The 17,629-nt window shown below is 39.8% G+C and overlaps 2 protein-coding genes and 1 long non-coding RNA gene across 3 annotated transcripts; 1 reads left to right on the top strand and 2 right to left on the bottom strand.

The window, feature by feature from the left end:
* Positions 1 to 785: 785 nt before the first annotated feature.
* Positions 786 to 5,387, bottom strand: tnni1b (troponin I type 1b (skeletal, slow)). Its single transcript, XM_081716969.1, has 9 exons — positions 5,269 to 5,387; positions 4,014 to 4,041; positions 3,311 to 3,746; positions 2,909 to 2,950; positions 2,595 to 2,726; positions 2,408 to 2,497; positions 1,979 to 2,155; positions 1,739 to 1,847; positions 786 to 1,186 (listed from the first exon to the last, which is right to left on the bottom strand). Exons 4-8 carry the CDS (start codon positions 2,915 to 2,917, stop codon positions 1,743 to 1,745), a joined length of 513 nt encoding a protein of 170 aa, XP_081573095.1. The 5' UTR covers positions 2,918 to 2,950; positions 3,311 to 3,746; positions 4,014 to 4,041; positions 5,269 to 5,387; the 3' UTR covers positions 786 to 1,186; positions 1,739 to 1,742.
* A 3,096-nt stretch (positions 5,388 to 8,483) lies between these two features.
* On the bottom strand, positions 8,484 to 12,031 carry csrp1b (cysteine and glycine-rich protein 1b). Its single transcript, XM_027000590.3, has 6 exons — positions 11,892 to 12,031; positions 11,325 to 11,434; positions 10,227 to 10,395; positions 9,863 to 9,992; positions 9,151 to 9,244; positions 8,484 to 8,929 (listed from the first exon to the last, which is right to left on the bottom strand). Exons 2-6 carry the CDS (start codon positions 11,431 to 11,433, stop codon positions 8,853 to 8,855), a joined length of 579 nt encoding a protein of 192 aa, XP_026856391.2. The 5' UTR covers position 11,434; positions 11,892 to 12,031; the 3' UTR covers positions 8,484 to 8,852.
* On the top strand, positions 11,885 to 16,905 carry LOC145658676 (uncharacterized). Its single transcript, XR_014124386.1, has 3 exons — positions 11,885 to 12,010; positions 16,523 to 16,625; positions 16,846 to 16,905. It is a non-coding gene; the product is annotated as an uncharacterized LOC145658676 (long non-coding RNA).
* The last annotated feature ends 724 nt before the right edge of the window (positions 16,906 to 17,629 follow it).

Genomic DNA, 17,629 nt, shown 5'->3' with positions numbered 1-17,629 from the left:
CCACGGTAACAACATAGGAGCTTGCCATTAATCTCCTGAGTCAAGTGAATACTGTTAGAAAAAAATTATGTGGGACGACCTAATTCCCTGTAAAACTACAAATAGCATTTGAAAGATAGGCTCAGTGATTGTAGACTCACTGGTTAAGATGTGCACTCTATTAGTGCAGGATAAATATTTATTAAAGCACTTCAGAGCTGGTAGAGCACTGATCTAAGCACAGTGGCTTGTTTCTGTAAGTCTGCACCACCTCTCTGGTGACTAAGTCAACAGTTGCAGTGGAAACAATGATAAGTGGGGTCTTCTACTTATCAATGAGGTGCTTATCAGCAGTTGCCCTGTCACGCCGAGTGAGCAGCACATCTATTCTTACCATATCAGGATAGACAAATTCTGGAATATTCTGAAAGAGTATCAACACAGCACAGAACCAACTTATCAGATGTTTTAACAAATTAAAGAAACCATTCCATCCCATATTATAATAATATGTCATACTTTGTATTTTGTAAACATAATGATAATATGGATAAAGCAAATCAAGCTCAAAAGTACAATTTTTGTGTTTACTGACTAAGGTGCTATAAAACAACCAATTATGTTATTGTATAATATAACAAATATTGTAAGATACATTTGAAGGGATAAACCTTATCCTGATTCCTATTCAGTCAGCTTTGTTCAGTCATGTATCTGGAGTTTATTCTTCTACTATCAGAGAGTGTGTCTTTATTCTTATAAAATAACACAATATATAAAGTGGTTTTCAAGAAAAAAAGGTAATATTTCATAGAAAATATTTTATTGAAGAGGTCACAGTCAAACATATTGTAAATGGATTGACAAACCAGTGGTAATATTTCCTTGTCAAAACTAATTAAATTGAAGGTTTTTACATATACATTTGCGTCAGTCTCATTTTGTTCAGAGAGTCCCAAGTCCCGTTAGACCAGACAGACAGGTTAGTCTATGTGAAACACCGCAATGAGCTCTCTACACAGCTGGAGGAACTTCAAATACTTTGAGCAACTCACATACTGACTTCATAGATGCTGGAAATACATGTATATTAATTTTAGAATCATGTACTGCATAAAAATTCTACTAATTTGCATGATCTGTCAACTGGCTTGAATGAACAGACATCAGCTTTGCCCCCACCTGAGTCTTAGTTCATGCAGATGACCTGTTAAAAGAAAATTGCATCATTCATTATACAGCATACTATCGTTATGTTAGCAACAAACATGTGAATGAACCTTAGAATAGTTAGCACAGGATTCACGATGTAATGTACATGCATTAATATATGTATATATGGTGGCATGTCTGTAGTTATTGACCTGGATGTAACCGCATAGACTTAGAATTTCTAACAAACACAATTCTTGGTTGCATTCAAACACAGCTGCTGAGCCGGTACCACTACTATTATCTATTTATTAGGCATTTAGAAGCTATAATATCCCCCCTAACATGCATTGTGGTGATTAGCTTCAGCTTTTCCGAATCTGCTTCCTGTTTATATGTTCTTAGCAGGTGTAGCCTGTATGTGCCCATGGAATTTCCAGTAGTTTTTAATGCTCCTTCTTGCTGTGATTCACTCACTTTAGTGAAAGGTCTGGCTCGGCCAACCCTGTGCCCTGTCCTATGACTGGTATCACACTGTTTTGAGTGTTAGTGAGTCATTACTTGTGGTGGTTGTGGAGCTCTGGTCAGTATTGTGGAGCTCACTCACACGTTCACTGCACAGATCCCTTGGCAGCATCAAACATCTTCTTACGCCCTTCCATTCCAGACATTGCCTCTACATTTTTCCTCCAGTCGCTAACCTCCACTGTCTTTTCCTGCAGAACAAACACATCGACCTTAGGACCATATCAGAGCATGCATAATGAGTGCATCTGTGCTCTCTCCTAAGTCTTATTAAAACATCTTTGCGCCAACATGCAGACTATACCATAGACATATGCCCCACCTTCTCTGTGTCCTCTTTCTTGACTGATTTGAGGTTTGCTCTCAAGTCCAGAGACACCTTGTGTTTGGAGCCCAAAAGAGAGCGCAAGATGGCGTCGGCTGACACCCTCACCCTCCTCAGGTTGGGGCGCTTGAACTTCCCCCTCAGGTCCAACACCTTTATGTTCAGATCTTTAATCTGCATAGAAGAAAACCCTGCAACTTACAACAAGAATCATGTAGTTATGGTGGTAGCTGCTGAGTTAGTCAACATGTTTGTACCATAGGCGTGCGTGAGGGTTCGGTCTGTACAACAGACATGCATGAGGATTGGTCTGTACAACAGACATACATGTGAGGGTTCAGTCTGTACAGTTGCTAGTGAGAGTTCAGTACAACAGGCACACGTCAGGGTTCAATCTGTAGAACAGGCATGCCTGAGGGTTCAGACCTCTCTGGTGTTGTGCAGTACTTTGGCCTCGATGTCATAGCGCTCCTCATCCACCATGTCTATCTTGGCATGTAGCTCCCGACACAGTTCCTAAGAGGGATGGGTAGAAAAACCCTCACACATCTTGATCCTGTGAGCTTGGGTGCTCGCATACACGTGTGTGCACGTGTGTCGAGCATGGGTTTACCTGCAGCTCGTCAAAGGACAGGCGGCTGGTCTGAACAGGAGGGGCCTTCTCTGCCAGATACCTCTCCTTCTCTTCCTCCTTGTCCATCAACTCCTGTTCCAGCATCTCTTTAGCTTTAGCCACCATCATACTCTGCCAGCATGCACGCATGGAAATACAATTCACTTAGCTGATGTACTTTTGAATATCAGTGTGTCGGTGAGTGCTGTTTATATAGATGGGTTCATATTTGTCTTTTCTACTCAATTGATGCTTTCCTAAAGAGGAGTGTCTGTGTGGTGTGGATCATTAAAACGGTTATTGCATCTACATACCTTTAGCATCAGCTTACGGGAGGCTGAAATCTTGGACTTTTTCTAGTGAATAGTAAACAATTGTGATATAAATTTGAGCTTAGGGTTGTGAAAATGAACAACAGAATGAGATGATAAAGTGACTGGAAAATGTCAACCTGATGTGCCAAAATATTTCTGCTCATATTAAAATACATTTCCTAAAACTCTGTGAAGTGGCTTTAGTTAAGGTTGCATGTTATTGACAATTATACTGTGATGATATTAAATATGATATGCCTGTAACATATTAAAACATACTGGTCATACCTTGATGTGACATAGTTAAAAACCTGAAGGCTTAAATACTTGACCAAAATATATTGCATTTGTTTATTTGGATCATGTGAATACTGTGAATCGTGTGAACACCAAAACACTCACAGGACACTGCTACATGATATCAGTCACATGGCTCACAGCATTCAGTGAAAAAACTGCCAATATTGCAATAAAGATTAACAAATGACATATTGTGTAGCCCTAGCTTGCTGTGATTCCCAAGTGAGAACTATGTGCCAAAAGTCTTCTTGAGCCCTGTTCAGAATGTTCAGTTTAGGTAGTGCTGTCCAGACTCATATCTATCACTTATGCAAATCATTTGCTTCAAATTTAAGTGGGACAGTGCACTCTTTTTAGTGCCTGAAAGTCCACTAAACAAATGATCAAATTTGTATTCACCCAAGACTGACTAAAATATAGCCCACATAAAATGATATCCAAAAAAAGAGGTGAAACATTTATAAATTTTATTTATTTAAGTGTATTTCATAAGAATGTATGCAGCATTGACCAAAACATATTATTACTTACCTCTAGGCTGAAAACAGAAAAGATATAAATGATTAGTGTCAAGATAAAAGTAGGTTTTTTATTTTTTGAGTCAGTAGTAATATTTTAACTAATTTAATCTTATTCCAGAGAGAATGTATATGTTAATATTATTACATTGGTCACAGAAAATGCAATAGAATTACAATTATTTGTTAATCTGGTTACAGCAGTTAGCAGACACAGCCAGCTATTCTAAGAATACATCCCATCTGTCATGATAAAGAGGAGATGGAAAACAACAGAATCTACTCACTCTGGCATTGTTACAATGTGGAATCAACCTATAGGACAAAAATAAAGGCTTTGGTCACTGAAGTTGGTCCTTGGGGAGCTGCCTTAGACATGCACACTTATTAAAGAGCTCATATTTCAGATGCTGCCATTTCCAGAATAAGGCAATAAGTTAACACAACTCCCTCGCACAAATATTTCGCAAGTTAAGATTTAATTCCAAGCATTTGTCTTATAATTTAAAATAATAAGAATTTTTGCTATTCTGTATATAAGTTTAGGACTTAAAACTTACCTGTTAATGTAAATGGCAATATATTGAGTAATCTAAAAGTGTCTATTGTTGGAAATTGAGGAAATGTTGAATTTGAAGTGGTGTTTTGAAGTCATCAGTCAATTCATTAAAAAGGAATAACAAACTTGCTGTAAGACTGAAATGTGTTTCTAGGTTTTCAGTCTATAAATTCAATTTTACACCAATTATAAAGGAATAAACTGAATTTCAAGTTAATATCTATGTTCCACAAAGCCTTTCCAGTAGGCCTGTTTTCTATCTCACTGGGTCTCACTGTTTTACATTATCACTCCAGTGGGATACACCATAATCAAATACGTGGACCACTTTGATGTAATGACACTGGCCACACCCATCCTCCCATGCTCCCACCCACTGCAGAAGTTAATCTCCTAAAAAGAAAGCGTCAGGCGACACAGTATTAGGGGGATAAAGGCATGCCAGCTATTTCAGACAGATAACAATCCGGCTTTCTCCTGCCCATTTCCCCCAAGTGCTCGGCCACAAATAGACTTGCATTAGGCCTAAATAGGCCTGCATTAAAGATCTGCAGACCTTCCGTGACTTTAAGAGTAGCTTTAAATATCTGCTCTAAAAGTGGAATTAATATGATAAATATATTACCACAAATAATCCCGATGATATTTCTCCAAAATCTCAGTGCCTGTAGAGTGATTGAGAGTATCTGACTGTAATACTGCATTTCACATTAGAATGAAAAATGTCCTTATTCTAATTTCCAAAACAATTTTCAATCGGTTAATTAAACATTTAAAGTAAAATCCAATAATTGACATGTATTAACCAAATGATAGGTATATATCTTCCAGACTGAACCGTAGCTAGTACTGCTGGAAAACGATGATAAAGAAGAGAACTATAGAGAGAGGAATTCAGTGTGAAAGAGAGAGAGCGCATAACAATCTCTAAGTAGGAGGAGAAGCTGGAAGGAGGTGTTAAAGATGTGAAAGCACAGTCTTACCTCTGAGAGTAGAGCTGGGTCAGTGGACTCCACCTCAGAATGATGCTCTGGAACAATGTCTCTTTCTTTCAAAGCAGCCTCTTATTGTACTCCCCTTGCTTGTAACTGGGTGATATTAATAGACACACACACAAACACAAACTCTTATCCATCATGGGTGGTGCTCACCCCACCACACACACACACACACACACACACACACACACACACACACACACACACACACACACACACACACACACACACACACGCTATCATTTCGGCCTCCTCAACTTAGTCTTCTATTTTGCCTAATTTGTTCAAATCTGATAATTACCAAACAAGAAGCAATAACATTAAAGGACCTAACAGTTACACTGCATAGAATTTCCATATTATTAGAAGTACTGAAGGTTAGACCAAGAAGTAACCTATTGCCTTTTATATTTAATTTAAATGGAAGCAGTCAAGATTTATTTAAGGTGTATCTTAACCAGTCTGTCTACAAAAACCAATTACTATGGTCGCTGAAGTCTCTGAACAGTTTGACAAACAGCTGTTACTTTACAGCTACAGGCAAAGTATAATTTTCTATAATTAATGCTAGCTAGCTTTCACACAGTCTAGATGGCTTTCATGCAATCTAGATTACCCAAATGCTTGCCATGTCCAAAGCTAATGCTTTGGAAGATTGAAAACCAACAAATCTTTTGACCACAGAAATGAGATGATCAGGAACATTTACAGGCATGGTTCCTTATTTCCCCTGTCTAGCCTGTTCCTCTTAAGACATAAACAGCTATAACTCATTCTATATAAGGGGTAATGTTTCATCTTCCAGATCTTTTGTCTCTTAGAGACGTTTGTGTGTGTGAGTGCTCTAGATGGCTAGATTGTCAAGGCTATGCTGGAGGGTTGTGACTACCCACAGAGATGCCTAAGAAGTTATGGGTAATCACCCCCACGCCTCTCCCACACAATCAGATTATGTATTAACTGTAGACAGGAATATAATATGGCCCATACACTACTACTGCTTAACATAGAGCAGCGTGCAAGGGGATACTGCCACTTGTTTGTCTATTGATATCTATCACTGCACTTCAGTTACTATCTAGCATGTAGAAAACCATCAAACATAGAAGCCTGGCATGTTTATTTGCTTGTAAATATTCTTTTCACTATTACCCACAATACAGCAATACTCTTGCACATCAGTGGTAGCAGTATGGTGTTCTGCCAACATGTATGTGCTTGTGTGTGGAGGTATTGTTTCCTGCACTATAAATTGGGGTTTATCTGGGTGATTATTAGTTCCTGACATTCCTGGGCGACTGCACTCTGGGGACATGGGCACTGATCTTGGCTGGGATATGAGCAGGTAATATGACTCAGATGCCTGCATTATCTCCATTAACCAGGCCAGAGGCTTACACCAGCCAAAGAAAGATTGAGAAGCCCTTCCACACTTGTGGGGAGCACCTGTTGTGTTCACTGGAAAAGTCTTACCTGTGGCTTGTTGACGCTTATGCCCGTCTAACATCTTTAGGCTTAAGGCTTGATCTCTACTGGACCTGCACTCTGGAACACTGGCAGAAGACTATCTCACTTCACTTTTTAGACACTTATTATGTGATTGCGAATTTCTGCTGGCTTTAGCTAATTGCTAGAATTAAGTGCTGGTTAATGCCCTTTTAAAGCAAATCTAGCACATTTGACTGTGTATTATCCAGTTATAAATGGCTTTCTTGTTAACTTTAGGCTTTTAGACAGCTAATTGTCCCCTCTTGTATATTGGCATTTCGGATTAACATCCTAAGCTTTGGAGTTGAGCCAACAAACTACTAGCACTGGAAATCATTGTTTCATGATTATGGCTACGTTTCAATTAATCACTATTTCCAAACTATTCATTTATTTTATTTTCGACTTGAACGAACACTCTCCAGGCCAAACTATTTCAAAGCTGCAAAGCTAATTAATAGTCAGTTACAAGGAATAGAATAATTCATCTTCTTGTCAGCATTGTTTTATTCAAACTATGAACAGCCACCATTGACTATCACAGATGGGTGTAGATAATTAAAGGAACAATGATTCATTTTTACCATCAAAAAGTAGCCGACAATATTTGAGAAAGAGATTATTTATTATTTTTATAAAGTGCAACTCACATGATGTCACGGTACAGCCCCTCCTCCCAAACGTCTCCCTGTGTGTGTGTGTGTGTGTGTGTGTGTGTGTGTGTTCGTTCGTCCGTATGGCCACGCCCTCCCTGTGTTTCACGTCTGCTCCTCGTTGTGTATCGTTAGTGTGCATGTATATAATTCTCGTGTTTAAGTGTGCATGTTGTCGATGTTTGAACCCTGTTAGCCTGCAAACTACGTAGTCGTCCTTGTTTTGTGTTGCAATAAACGTGTCATTGTATTTTACACGATTCGTCCCCGCATCCTGGTCTGCCTCCTCGCGTTGCACGAGATGAAAAATCAAATTGCTGTTGAGTCCTCAAATGAACCATATTGTGGTTCCCCACATGGATGCAGCCATGTTTAAAATTAATTATGTACAGAATATCTGAAAAAAGTTTCAGTATAATTGCTTCATAATGAGAAAAAGAATAATTAAAAAAATTGCTTGTTGCTCCTTTTTTCTTAAAAAAATCTACACCCATCTGCAGTGTAGTCAGTGATGGCCCTTCATCCTGACCTAACATTAAAAAAATACAGTTTGATGTACTGCCATCTAGTGGCAAAGCACGTATCAATTCTTTTCAGGCACCATGTATTGTCCCTCTCCAGAGAGCCAAGGCCTTCCCTCAGCCTATTCTGCTCAACCTATAGTTCCGTCACCCAGCTGTGTGATTCTGTCATCATGGGGCCATATCTATCACAAGGCCTGTGTCAGGCTCAAGGACATAAACACCCATTGTTGCTCAACAACACTCACTGCATTTTGATGTCTTAATGAGGTCAGAAGTCAACAAATGAGTCATCTATTTGTATGGGTGACAAGTTCAATGTTTTTCAATTCTCAAATGGCAATGGCTATGGCGCTCTAAAAAATGTTCAGGTTTTTAAAGAATTAGTGATGTAAAATGTTTCTTTTAGTTTGATTTATGCAACAAATATTAGAATGTGGCAAATAAAATGTTAAATGCAAATTCTGTGCTCATCTTGTAGACAGTGCTTCATGTATACTGTGCTTCAGATCAATACCAAGAGCATGACTCAGTGCTGTTTATATGGAACAAAAAAGTGATACTTTATTTCCTTCATGTAATAAATTATGTTTTCTAGCAGTTTTTAAGAGAAAGTCAGTCCATCATGTTTGTAAGCAATTTAAACCCCAGTAGAGTAATACAAAAGATTATGAGAACAATCTATTTAGTAAATGTCACTTTTAAAGGTGCTGCAAAACTGCGCTGGGATTGTGACTCATGTTAAATTCTGTTCTTTCAATCTTTTAAGAGTTCAAACATTTAAAAGCATTTTTCATGTGTGTGTGAGAGTGTGTAAAATGCATGCATGTAAGACTTTGTGGTGCGTGAAATATACAGACTTCGGGACAAAGAGGTAAGGCACTCTTGGGCCTTCTGCTCCGCTGTTCTACTGGGCATGGGCTAAAGCCCCTGCACCCTGGCCAAACCCAAATCCCTTTGGCCCAAAGTTCTTTGCATAGCACCCTGTGAATCCAAAGCAAATGAGTGAGTTATACACTACAGGAACTCATTTAATCTTTTAAGGTCTATAGTATTCAATTTAACAGTCAATTTCAAAGTGTCAGTATTGTACAATATTAAATTGTATGAGTAGAATGAATGAGCCAGTACAGCTGTAATGATATATGGATGAGTGTATTCTGATGAGGTGACCCACTGTATGTGAAGTAAGGTCATGCACTGACCTTTGCAGTAGATCTCGCCATCCTTATCAGCTAGGGTGGTGGACTCCAGGCTCTTGCCGCACTTAGCACAACGGAAGCAACTCTTATGCCACGACTAAGGAACGAACACACAGGCACACACACACACACACACACACACACACACACACACACACACACACACACACACACACACACACACACACACACACACACACAAAAAAAAAGACAAAGACTTGTTGAAATGTCCTTCTGAATGCCAGGCAGTTTTCTACTCTGTGATGCCTTTTCCTCTTTTGCTGAATTGTAGACTACAGCAGATTACTGTTGTTGTTAGTAAAGTGTGGGTGATAGTGTAAGATTGAGAGAGAGAGAGAGAGAGAGAGAGGGGGGGGGGGGATGTTAAATGTTTAAGAGAAGGAGTCTTTAACTTCAGGCCACGAATCCAAAGTCTGCTCCTGGATTTTGTAATTACAGATACTATATATCATAGAGCACCAATCACACACCTGGAAGTCCCAATAATACAGATTTCTCACCCTCCCCACAGTCAACTGTGACAAAAAAGTGGCCTGTTACATTAAATGTTCAATTAATGACCAGTATTTACAACATCGTGTGTCAGAAATTGGATTTGAGATCCAGATTAAAGACCTCTGTTGTGCAGCATCTGGACACTCAAAGAGGCTTCTTTGACAGAGCCTGTAGAAGCTCAGGGAAAGAGATCACTCACATTACCAGCTCCCACCACTTTCTCTGCTGCATAAACTGCTTTGCCACAGCGAGGGCATGATTCCGAGCTGCCAAACCTCTGTGCGTACTTGGAGGGATTGGGGTTATTGGTAGGATGATGTGCCTCCTGCCTGTGTCAGAAACATATTCAGCCAGCAACATTCAACACAGACCAAAGACCGAAAGTCAACAGCAATACTGAGACGACCATGTTGACTTGAACGGATTCAATACTCTGACACCATTTCCCATTCTTAACTTTCCTCTTGTGTACATTCCTTCCATTCCCTCAGGCTTCCATTTAAACTCAGCTCTCTTCCACAAAGCAGAATTTCTGAAGTGCAGTAAGAAATTCCTCCACTTACTCTGCTGGTTGGATTCCCAGGGCTTCGCCTGTATCCATGCTCAAGGTTCCCGCCCCGCCGCCATAACCATAGCCTTTTGGGCCATATTTCTTGCCATAGCAGGACTTGCAGTAGATCTCATCCACGTGGACAGCTACTGTAGTGCTGTCCAAATTCTTTTTGCACACCACTGTGAAGAAAACAGGGAAACCACGACTACCTATTATTTACAGTCTGCTGAGACTTCTACAGGATTTATTGGGTGATTCAGAGAGCAGTGTTTAGTCTAGGGTTAGATAGCCTATATTCACATAAATTACTTTTTGATCAAGATTAGATTTCAAGATCCTGCTTTCTATAAGATGATTGTGCCACTATCTATACAAATGCCTAATCTTGCTCTATCCTGGATATTGTTTTAACCATCCTTGATCTTAATCTTGATCATCCCTTAATGTTTCCACTATCTGTGAATTATCTAGAAGTTTCTCAGCCCTGTGGTGGAGGTTTGCTTACACCCTGAAGAAAGGTTTAAGGAATCATCGGTAATCACTGTGCTATTAGAGATGAGCTCTGTCTCAGTGTGCACTACCACATTCATCATTTTTCATTTACAGTCTCTTGCCTACACATAAACCATATGTTTTCCTCATCTGATCAGATGATCAGATAATTCTCTGCTCATTAAAAAACAGTTGACAAAAGCTACTTTGGCTCAAGAAAAGAATCAGTATCATCAGTTCAGCAACACCTCTCTCATATCACTGACACACTTCTTCTAATTTGTGGATGTGAGAGTTCAGCTACACAATTGCACAAACACACTGCCATTGGTTGCGCTAAGTGTCAGGCAGAAACGCACTGGAGCCCCATATAAGGCAGACAAGGGCAGCATGACGTTCATGTACCAACTTCCTAATATGGAAACACTTGTTAAAGTGGGACGGTTGCTTTCTAGACACATAAGCTAAGAACCCAAGGCATGTGATCCCGACTGGGACGCCTCTGAAGTGAGCACTTTCAGAATAGATCTGAAAGAGATGAGCGAGCCACGGACCATGAAAGTGAAATGGTACAAATGACTTTGTACAGAGATAGAGAGGCTAGCTGGACACTCACTGCAGAGAAAGCAGGATTTGTGGAAAAACTTCCCCTCACACTGGACTTCCTCTGCAAAGTACACGGTCTTCTGGCAGCAGCCACACCTGTTTCCTCCTCCAAGAGGCATCCTGGACATAGACACACACAGGCATAACCATTCACAACCACAGTTGTTAAAAATCGGAGCTTCGCCAATATTGTGGATGGAGAAAATGTCTCATGACAGAAGATTCCATCACGTTCTAAATGCATGGTGATATTTTGATAGCATACAACGTAGTAATTAGGAAAATACATTTTGTGTATTTTTGATCCCCTTTTTCCTTTTTAAAAAAAATAGCTACAACAACAACACTTCACAACTTCCAGGAATTCAGCCTAAGCTGGGACAATGGTTTAGAGAGCACAATACCCGATACACAGTTTTCCTTCAAATGTGCTAGACAGTATTTTGAAATAACTGTCTCCTGTTGAGAGGGTATCCTGTTGCATCATTGATTGTTTGTCCCTTACAGCCTGCTGCCATGACATTTCCATTATTGCTCACTATAAGGACATAGCATGCGGAGTGGCAGTGTTACTTACCTCACATCTGTGTGTCGTTGGTGCTCTGGATGGATACAGCCCAGCAACAGCTTTTGACCAGTTAAGCAGAGCACCGAGAAATATCAGCCGACAGAGGGTGAAGAAAAGCGAGGCAGAGGGTGAGTGTGGGTGGGACAACAAAAAAGAATGAGCAAGAGAGAGAGAGAGAGAGAGAGAGAGAGAGAGAGAGAGAGAGAGGCAACTCCCTGGAATGACGCAGATTTTTATCATTCCTGACCTTCATCTGGCTAATCTCTTAGCTGTTAAATACAACTATACTGGGTTTTTTTGTTCCCCCCATGACTAAACCACTACTCCAAACAGGCATAAAGAGTCTATGGAGCATCATGTATGCCTTGTTTCATTTCATGGAGTTATGAATATTTAGAATAATCTCAGGAAAAAAGCACCAGATATTAAAGTAATTAATGGAAACTATCATTAATGTGTTAATAATGAGTTAATAATTTATTTATTGCTTATCAGTCTTATATTTTGATGTCTTGGCAAATTTTATCTAGTTTTGCCAGAGGAAATCCTGCTTCTTCACATAGTCAGTGATGATAGTTTGACTGCATTTCCATACAAGGTATTTGTAATGAGGAACAGTCAGTGGGAGTCGGTCTCATATACCCACATACTCACTTTCTCCACAGAGCAGCTCACACATATGTGCTTTCTCCCTGTTTCATTCACAACCTTTTCATCTGTTCTAACATAAGGAACCATTGGGCTAGGGCATTTTGCTCTTATGTTGTTTGCTTTACATGTCCAGAGTTAAGTGAATAGACCCTCAGTACTATCAATATGAAGTTAAGGTTAACTTGGTCTTACCAAAACTGGTATTTATGCATTCTAAAGAGTTGGTTGCCAAAAAGTATAAAGTCTTTCATTAAGATTCTGATAAAATCCCCGGACTTTAGTATTTCATAAATAACTCACCACAGGGCTCGATGTTTCCAGGAATATGATGACTGTGCGTTGTGTTCACTACTGAGAAGCTATAGTCTTACACATCATATCTTCTAGTTCACAAAATAGGAATGAAGTATGCACTGATGAGGAACTGGGCCCAAATCAAGATTTGGATAAGGATATTTTCCTATTTTACTTGAAATGAAGGGTTATGGGTTGTTCAGATTTATAAACTAAAAGGAAACACACACACACACACACACACACACACACACACACACACACACACACACACACACACACACACACACACACACACACAGAACAATGCCCTAGAACACAGATAACTTATTTAGAACAAAACATGCCTAATCTGATATTGTTTAATCATTGTTTTTCTTACTTATAGCAATTTAATCATTGTTTTTCTTATTTTTTACCTAACGTTTAGCGTTAGGTTAACACTTAATATGATTAACATTTAAAGGTTTTAACAATCATGTCATGTTATGACAAAGCCATCTAATCTCATTAAAAGCAACCTTGTGTTTTAACACAGAAAATAGACTTTTTAGAGATTTGACTTTTCTACATATGTGTGGAGCTGTTACACATATACATTGGTGCATGAGGAGAGAATCGGTTTATGCATACAGCACGTAATACATACACCTACAAACTTTTATTTGGTACTTCATTAGGAACGTCTCTAGTTTATGCCCATTTTATAAGTGAACAATTATATGCTGTAGTCCACCTGTCAGTATGCACAGCACCTTCTGCCCTGTTCATCAATGGTCTGATTCCGAATGCAGCACCACTGATAACTGGGTGCTATTTAGGTGGTGGACAATTTTCAACACAGCCTTCATATGAGCATGGTACACTTGGGAGTGGCATAGTTGTTGTGTTTAGGTGCTCATGTGACACAGCAGTGTTGCTCAGGTTTTTACACGTCATTGTCACTGTAAGGTTGAGGTTGACCTGCCACTCAAAAAAATATCAAAAGAATAGCTGTTGTGTGTCAGAAGTGGATTATTGATAATAGGTCAAAGGGGGGCTAACACAAACAAAAAAACTTGCAATATTTTTAATAAAGTGGGTTCAATAACTTCAGTAACCGAAAAAATATATTTTGTTTTAATTACAAATCAAATATTTACAGATGCGCGTGCACACACATGCGCGCGCACACACACACGCACACACACCCACGCGTGCGCGCACACACACGCACGCACACATACACACACACACACGCGTGCGCGCACACACACACACACGCACACACAAGAATCTATATATTTCAAGCAAAGCTTTTCTTCATTTTCTCTATTCCCATCATTAGCCAGGGCAGAGAACCATCCATCCACAAGACCTGATATACTGGATATCTGATGCCTTCCTTTACTTCATGAGAGATCAGTCTGAAACTCTTCCTGAGTCTCTCTCTCTCTCTCTCTCTCTCTCTCTCTCTCTCTCTCTCTCTCTCTCTCTCTTCTCTCTCTCTCTCTCTCTCTCTCTCTCTGTGTGTGTGTGAGAGAGAGAGAGAGAGAGACAGACAGACAGACAGACAGACAGACAGACAGACAAAAAGAGAGAAGCCTATTTATAGTGTGCTATGGTCGGCACACATAGGCCACTGTCTACTCTGGCTCAACTGACCAATGGACCCTTTCTGTAGAGGAAGAGGGAGGAGAAGCTAATTTCTGTTGTATGGAAGACTAAAGATGATGTCACCCTTTTAACCATTTTTGGATTTTTTAAAAACAAACAATACTTTTATCTGGATACCAGATCAGACATTAAACAAGTCTGTAAGTAAATGTATTAGTTTTAACGTACAGGCCAGAGTTTTCTTTATTTCTTTATTTCTGAATAGATTTTTCCTTTGCAAACGTACAGCAGGATATTACTAGATCAGCCTGTTGTTAACTTAAATAATATTTTAGAAACCATAGTCCTACAACCAATCTGATAAGATCTGAGGTGATTTGTTTGTTACGATGTTAATAATGGAATCTTTTTTAATGATAAAATATAATCATTTTTGCCAAGGTAAATAATGAATGCTTTCATCTGGTTATAATAACCAAATTCAGGTTTTTTTTCCACGAGTATGTGGTTCACTAATGGATAAATCATCTTCCGTCCCCATTAACCTTCTCACATGATGGTTTTAAATTGGGGGCTAACGGGCAAACTCGATTTATTTGATGTATTGGGGTCACTCACATGTGAACCAATCAGCATGCTCTTTCTAATGTGCACTGTGCTACATTGTTTCTGCTGTGTGTCCCTGTGCTTGCGGGGGTGCCTGTTTCTTGATGCAGCTGCTCTAATTGCTTGTTGTAGTTTTCAAGATTGACCAGAAGAGGGCTCCCTTGCCTGCTTGTGTCCTGTTTTGCCTTAGAGGCACACCCTTTTTTTTTTTTTTTTTTTTTTTTCTTCTTGAGCGCTTGCAGTGAACGTCCCCTGTCTTCATTCTCATTTTCTCATACGATGCACATGGCTCATTGCCATCATATTATTCACTATAAAGATTATATCCTCCAACTAGAACAATATTCTTTTTTATTCTCCATCCACTAGATTACATATCCTTCTACTTTCTTGACCCTTCTCCAAGCAGAAGAATGTATCTAGTTTAAGACATGATATGTTGTCTTTTCTTTGCTTTTCCTCCTGACCTTTAGACTGGCATGATTTTCTCTTCTGTGCGACAAAATGCATACACATAGACACTTGTATTGGAAAATGGGATCTGTGAAAGTCATGTACAATTTGAAAAAGAGCTTCAGTCCATCATACCCAGATTAGCCTCAGACAAACAATCTGTTACTTAATCCAGTCTGCCATTCGTCACATAATAATCAGATAATTAGATGCATACATTAGATGGATGGTTTTTGAAGAACATTTTACTGTGTTTTGTAAACTATATGGTAGTTAATAAACATATATGTATACCTTTGGTTTAATATAATGAAGAGCTGTGGAAAATACCCAGAAAAGACCAAAGACTTACTACCTGACAGGATTAAGTGAGGCCTGCCTTTCTAACGTGTGCGAACCTGTGGTGCTAGGTACCATCTCTCAGGATCTACTCAATCCATAAATATTCACACCGCTGAGAGAAAGACCTGAAAGACCTGCTGTCTGTCTGAGGATTCTTATTGAAAACCAATGCAAAGTTACAGACTGAGTGTTAACTAAATAATAGGTAATACAACCATTTTGCCACAAGGTGAAAAAAAAAACAACTGCACGTGATTCTTAGGGAAGATGACAATGGTTTGAATTATTGCGGTTTCCAGAAGTTTCATCCCACCACCCCACATAAGAACATTGTATTTGGAACATTTGTTTTGCATATTTAGGATCTCTTCATGTTCCATCTCCAGAACTTGAGCCCTCGGTAGGTATCAAAAGGCATATGCATCAGCTTCAGGCCTGGGTAAAAATGAGCTGCCTGTGCTGGAACCCAGCCAGACAGTGCATTTGCCAGCAGTGATAATCAGCATCTCAGACCTGGGCAGTGTTGCAGTCTACGTAGGAGTACTTCTTAAAGAAACCAGTTCCTCTCAACTCAGACAGACCATAGGAGATGCAAGCTTTGCCCTTAAACAGCTGCAGGCTGGGACAGTGCTGATAATGCCAGAGTGAGACTGAACGTGAAGAAGATGGCACTGTGACTTAATGTGTCTGTTTTCCAGTTCAGAGGAGGACGTGGTCTCAGCCTGACTGTGGCTGTGTGAAGGATCCTGTGACTCGACCGCATGTGTCAGCATCTTCTGTCTGGCTGCTCCGCCCTCCACAGTGAGTACACAGTGATTCATGCTGCGAACACATCAGTCAGATTTACTGCTTATTGTCTCACGTGCGGTAGTTAACATGTACGTCGGGTTCAAGGACGCCTGCTTGCAGGTATCATAATCAATGATGAATGAAGGTACAACAAAAACACCAAAACGAATATTCGAAAGGAATGAATGCTCTGCCGGTATCTGGACTGTTGTACGTTTTCTGTTCTTCTCAGGCTTATCTCAGTTTCCTCTCCATGCAGCTGCATCTGTTCTTAGTCACCGTGTTCAGCTGGGTGAGTTGGAATCAATCACCATATCTATGACATAGATGAAGGATAGTCTTCAGTGCAGTTGAAAATCCTTTTAAGTGTGTACAAGGAATCCAGGCCAAAGCACAATATGTATCAACCCCTAAAATAAGGGACAGAAGGCCTGTGTTGGAATGGGAGTGGTTTTAACGAGTCATATCCATACTTGCTGCTTCTCATGAGGCTCCTGCGGGCTCATGCTGATCTGTCTGCTGGCCCTACAAGAACACTGGGCTCCTGCATTGAATTACAAGCTTTGGAGCATGCAAGTCTCTTAGAAACAGTATGCAGTCAATCTCTGGTGTGGTGCAGGAGCCAAAATGTGGGTTGCTTGTTTAAGTGCATTTAACTTTGTTCTGAGTCTCATCCTTGGTGCTTCTGTACAGTAGTTTGGACAGATAAAATTACAGAAAGCAGTGTCATTTCTCACTGTCAGAAACACCCCTCGGGTGAATGGCTCATGAGGGATGCTCAGATTCAGGACTGTCTTCCGATTGGGTCTTATTGGCTTTGCTCATGTTAAATAGCTCAGTGTGCCAGCCACAGTATGATGAGTGCATGACAAGAGAGGCTGCATGTTCCCTTAAGATATTAAGTTCCCACTGCCTCACTCCCTCATTCTTTCATCTCCAGCAAGTTTTACTCTCCATGAATGATTAGTCAGAAGTGAAGCATTTGTGGTAAACAATGTACATTCTGATGTATTGTT

Source organism: Electrophorus electricus, chromosome 7, assembly GCF_041902795.1.
Source record: "Electrophorus electricus isolate QZ-2024a chromosome 7, ASM4190279v1, whole genome shotgun sequence".
Lineage (NCBI taxonomy): Eukaryota > Metazoa > Chordata > Actinopteri > Gymnotiformes > Gymnotidae > Electrophorus > Electrophorus electricus.
Note: the sequence above shows the minus strand (reverse complement) of the source record. Positions and strands in the feature narration are given on the sequence as shown.